The following is a 6,000-nucleotide window of genomic DNA, read 5'->3' on the forward strand; positions in this document are numbered from 1 at the left end:
CGGGTCACTATGCAGTATATACAGTAGTTCAACATGCACCCAAGGCCCAATGAGTAACAACAACAACAACAACAACAACAACAACCCAGTGAAATCCCACCCCAATGAGTAAAGACAATTTTTATTTTTATTTTGGAAAAGGTAACAACAAAGATAATTTAGTTTGGCTTTAAATGCAGAGGCTTCATTCCATCGTAAAATTGTTGTGTAAGAGGTAAAAGAGCTAGATGCTTAATATAAATCCAAATAAGAAAACATTTTAGTTCAAGTAATCCTTATGTTTCTTTAACAAAAGTATCCTATTAAACCTGTGCTTATCTTTATGTAAGACGACCTTGAATCTCATTCTATGTGCAAGACACGACCTCAGACATAAAGAAAAACCAACCAACAACAGACAAAGAAAATGGCACTAGAAACAACAAAATAAAGCACCTTGAGTCATCTGTTTCAGTAAATCAACAAACATCAAAAGAGGTGCACAATCTATTCAAATTCCAACATAAATCTGCGAAAGGGTATTCGCGAAAATTCAGAATGTATAAATAAAACATCTGGGCCTCTTAAAAAGCCAACAATTTCTAACCTAAAATTAAGTCACTGGACTGGAGTATAGATGATTAAGTGCTGACGCTTTGGTTTAATATTGTGTTATTTGTGCTAAAGGTGAAAGAGCTTATTGGTTCATACCTACCCCAAACGGATTACGTTATTGTTCAAGTAATTTACTCTTTATCCAACTAAGGGATCCTAAGTAGCACTAAAACCTGTGCTTCCCAAAAAAAAAAACGAAAAGACCACTTTGAATGTTCCAATATGCAACCTCACACATAAAGAACAATCAGTCAACCAACAATGACAGTCAAGGAAAATGACACCAGAAATCAGAAAATCGAGCACCTTGAGTCATCAGTTTCAGTAAATCAAAAGAAGTGCACAAACCACTGAGACTCCAACATCGTAAAGGGGTAATCATGAAAATCCAAAACTGTCCAAACAAAAAAATTAGTACTCTAACAATCCAAGAATTGAATATCTAATTATGCGTAGAATATCCCAAAAACAATCAAAACTAGGAATACTTGGAAATGAAAAGATGACACCAAAAAACAAGCTGAAAGAAGTAAGGAAATTATGAATAATGGGATTAAATGATAAAAGTATTCATTTCACAGGACCCAGCACCCAATTATTGAAGAAATTTAAACACAGTTGTAACAACTCACAGTTGACTGGACTGCCCCTTGTGGGTTTGACTTAGAATGAGTTGAAGATATTCTAAAACGACCCTTTTGACTGCGCACTTGAGAAGCTCGCAATAATAAGGAATTAGTGTTAAATGTTGGTTTTCTTGAAGGAATTAAGGAGAGCCCACAATTTCTGAATCTATAGTAAGCAAACCCAGAAGATATAGCTTTGAGCATTATTTTGCGCTACCTATTGAACACCTCCCGCATAGCAAAGTGAAGATATTTGGTGTTCTTTTGGGTGAATCAGTCGGTCAGTCGGATTTTGACTGATGAACATCCCCTTCACCATATTCACATTTTACAACGTAGATGAGGTGCGCATAAGTTTTCTCGCTATGGTAAGCCAATTTTGAATTTAGCCAATTTTGAAATAAAATTTCAATTTTGTCCTTGGAAGCTCAGGTTACTTTTTGGGTTCATTATCTGGTTTCGAATTAAAGTATAGCAATATGAGTATATTGGACTCGTTTAAACTCATAGATTACTGTTGTCTATATTGGACTCAATCTTGCAATGAAATTACAGTTTTGACCTTCGGGGCTCGGAATTGCCTTTTTGGGTCCGAAACTATAATATAACAATATAGGTATCTATGGATTCGTATTTTAAAGTAATTCTATTTTTGATGGACTTTGATTGCTCAGAAACAAAGCGAAAGGGAAAGGCTCCGGCTTGAGGTTCGTGGCTTCTGTTCGGCTTCGAGGTAAGTTACGGTTTACTCTTTAGACTCCGATTGGAGGACATATATAGTTTATAAATACTGAAGGGGTATTGGGCGGGATAGGGGGTCCCACCTTAGTGACTGCGATGAGCACTTTGGGGGGGGGGGGTACCGGTGGATATTGTTTGGGTAGTTGAATAAGAGAAGTGTATTGTGACGGGGAAAGCATCTGAGCCTTCGGGCATTGGTTGTGGTGATAAATCCATTTAGCTTGGTATGATTGTTGTTTATGTGGGCTATGATAGCCATATTTGGCTTGTACTTGCTATGACTGATTTACTTTACCTCATCACACCACATCTCGTATAAACTATGAAAAGGGAATTATTCCGGATATATGAGTTGACGCATGTATTTGCTCGGTGTTGCATAATCGTTCTTTAGTTTCATAATCCTATTGGCATAAGATATTACGCATGTTGCACTCATTTCATACTTATGCACTTGATGAATAAGTGGTGAAAATGAGATACGAGATGGTCTAAAAGTTCGGGATAAAGGCAAGAGTGATGTTCTAACGGTTCGGGAAAAAGGGACCTTATACATTTGTGATAACATGTATATGAACTTGTTTGCTATTAAGTCCAAATTTGAAATTATAATTTTTTTTATGTGTCATATCATACACTTGCATATGATTGTCTCGGGTTACACCCCTGCAATGGATGATATTATGGTTGGCTCGGGTTGCACGCCTGCAACAGATCAGTATGGTATGTTCTCACAGTCCGACGGTATAGTGAGGCTCTCACAGTTCGGCGGTAAAGTCGGGCGGTGCAGTGAGCAGTCACAGTCCGAAGGGAAATGAACCCGAGCGGTATAGTGACAAGCATATGGACCTTGCGACTCCCCCACAGGTCATGACTATATGGCATGACCTATAGCATGTGTGTACCGAGATAGATATTTGGCCAGTGCATTCATTCATTCTTATACTACTCTACTTGTAATTGATGCCTACTTGCGGTTGTTACTAGAAGCATGATTTCCTATTATTGAATGTTGGTGACATACTTGTTTTAGTTGATTTGTAGTTATGTGTTCAGTCTTTATATCTTATATGCGTGTTTTCCTTCATTGTCGTCTTATGATACTTATGGAGTACTGGTGGTTGTACTCATACTACACTTGCTGCACTTTTTATGGTGCAGATTAGGTTCCAAGTATGAGTAGGACCCGTGGAGCCATTTGAGTTTAAGACTGTAAATTTAGGAGATCGTGTTGAGCTGTTCGCCTGACCCACATCATATTTCTCCCTTTATCTTTTATTATTCTTATCTTCATTTGTACCCAGACAATGTATCAATGAATTTTAGCCTTGTATTGTATTCGTAGTGGCTCTTGTACACATGACACCAGTCTTAGGTGGTATTTGTATTTCTGCACTTGTTTATTTATGAAAGACTTAGTATTTGGGCGCTTGACTTATCTCTTATTTTCCGCATATCTAACTTAATTGAATTGGTAAGCGGTTAGGTTAGTGTTACACATCGGAAAATTTTCCGTTGGTATGCAAGTGAATGAACTAGTGATGAGTACGAGTGTACGATGTTTCATGAGTAAGAAACGACGTTTGATGACCTTAGGTGAGATTTCAAAGTCATCCGATGTAAGACGAGAAAGTTGGCTAAGATAAGGCAAGGTATGAGGTGAGCAATGTGTATAAATGGATGTGGATGATTAGAATGAAAAGTCTAAGAAATGTGAAAAGTTGCAGATTTGCAATCTGCCCAGTGGTCGTAAAGTGCAAATATGGACCGTAAAATGGTATACGGTCCGTAAACTAGCAGGTCATAAATTGGCATGCAAGACTTCAACTTTCTGCCAGTCGAGGAAATGGTAAAATACGACCTGGAATACGGACCGTAAAGTGATTTACGGCCCGTAAACCATGGTCGTAAATCACCATGACTGCATCCTGAGTTTCTGGTTCTGTTATGGTTAAAAACGACCACGAAGGACGGTCCGTAAACTGCAATACGAGCCGTAAACCACAATTACGACCACTGTGCACTTCAAAATCAGATTTTCAAGTCATTAAATAAGGGAACTAAGGCTTATTTCATTTCATTTCTACATCACACCCCTTCTCTCTAAAACATCTCTCTACATTTATTTCACAAGAGTTCAAAGATATTTAGTGATCAACAACATAAAAACAAGGGAATCAAGAGTAAGGAAACCATCAAAGATCATCCAAGGCCAAGAAATCCAAATGGAGGAAAACTAGGGTTTTGCTCAAAGTGGAGTATTATCAACTAAAGCTTGTTCCTACAACATCTAAGGTAAGAATCATGATATTTACATGTTGTTTAAGGTATTCGAAAGTTGAAATGCTTGGTCATTAGGAGAGTATAGCAAAATGGGTCATGAATGATGAATAGTGACGTTTTGAGAAATAGTTTGAATTGAATCATGATTGTTGTTGTGTTGTGATAAGAATGTGTTGTAAACGACGTTAAGACCATGAAATAGACATTGTAAATGAATGGACGAAGTGTTATACCCCATTTTAATCGGGTTGAAATTAGAGTACAATATATTGGATATTCCTCTTTGGTATATTTTAAGGAGTCGCCACCTAATTAATTTAACGGTGAATTAGGACACCTAGATGCTAACTAAGGTAAAGTTAAAACTAAACCTCTATTAATTGCCTGCTTAACCAGTGTGATTCTAGGTAAGGGTTCTATATTATCCTAAAGGGAAGGGGTTAGGCATCCTTTAGAATCCGTTAACTACAGTTGTCCGACCAAACTTAGGTTAATTAATTAAAGCTAAAGATGCAAATGTAGGGTTTAAATTTTAGGAAAAACGGCTAAGAAATATTGCTGAGATTTTAAAGGAAAATATAATAATGTAGTTTAAAAATAAGATTTACAGAAAATAATGACTTGCATAAAAGATGACTTTAAACGCTATTAAAAATAAGACTTATAAATGTTGTTAAGACTTTAAATGAAAATATATGATAGTGCTACATAAATAAGGCTTGTGATAACTTGTATAAAAAAAAAAAAAAAGGAGGCTTTAAAATGTTATTTAAAATAAAGCTTATAAGTGTTGCTAATGCTTCAAATGAAAGTATAATAATGCTATTCAAAATAAGACTTACAAAATATGATAATTTGCATGTAAGCAGAAGAAGATGCGGGTTTGTGCAGTGTTTTGCTAAATATTTGAAACAAACTAAACGATGATATATTAATTGATTTTGCGTTTTAGAAGTACAACAAGATTCTGTTTTATTAACTACATTTGGCTAAAAGTATGCATAATTTGGATAAACCTTAAAAGATGTCTACAAAATATTCTTTAGTTCCTCTTTGCGTGTTAGTGGCGTTTTAAAATTCCCAAGATAATAAAATATGATTCCTTTAACTCAAAAATATGAATTTACGCTATTGAAAATCAATTATTCTAAAAGTAAATGTTAAAAATACTATAAGTAACTTTAATATAGAAGAAGAAAATGAAACTTATGGAACTAATTATTAGTTTTCCTTAAATTAACTACCCATCACTAAAACTGAACCCCACTAAATTCTCCTATAATTCATCTAAGCTAAGAGACAAATAAAATAAAGTATTAGTCAAAACAACACAAGTTAAATGCAATAAATATAAAAATAAAAATAGAGGCACAAGAAATGTAAATAAATGGGATCAGCCCATTTTGGGCTGCTGTGATCATGCGTGCTGTTGGGCTTAGCCCAGAAATCCTCTTTTTAATAGCTGCTATGGGCTGTTTCTGCTATTGGGCCTCGGCCCAGAATTTTTGTTTTCCATTTTGCTGTGGACAGAAGGTTGAGTGGAGAGAATATTATGTTGTTGGGCTTTGACCCAACATCGAATGCGAAGGGAGACGAGTCCCTTGGACTCGTATGCGAGGTTCATGCGAAAAAAATGAAAGAACAAGATTAGTATATAATCAATAAGGTTGAACATGTAAAAAAATACAAATTCAAAACAACTCCATAGGTTATATGTATACTATGTATATTTCATGTATACACATTCATACACAGT

At 35.6% G+C, this 6,000-nt stretch overlaps 1 protein-coding gene across 2 annotated transcripts in view; it reads right to left on the reverse strand.

Annotated features, from left to right (window-relative positions):
- Positions 1-1,648, reverse strand: part of LOC132635625 (nudix hydrolase 23, chloroplastic) — a 30,517-nt gene extending 28,869 nt beyond the window's left edge. The window contains exon 1 of one of the 2 annotated variants that reach the window (XM_060352082.1): positions 1,227-1,648. In XM_060352082.1, the coding sequence (XP_060208065.1) occupies positions 1,227-1,424 (198 nt within the window). In that variant the 5' untranslated portion in view covers positions 1,425-1,648. The remainder of the gene's footprint in view (positions 1-1,226) is intronic. The other variant, XM_060352090.1, reaches the window with a different exon arrangement.
- Between the last annotated feature and the right edge of the window lie 4,352 nt (positions 1,649-6,000).

This window comes from Lycium barbarum, chromosome 1 (genome assembly GCF_019175385.1).
Source record: "Lycium barbarum isolate Lr01 chromosome 1, ASM1917538v2, whole genome shotgun sequence".
NCBI classification, from domain to species: Eukaryota; Viridiplantae; Streptophyta; class Magnoliopsida; order Solanales; family Solanaceae; genus Lycium; species Lycium barbarum.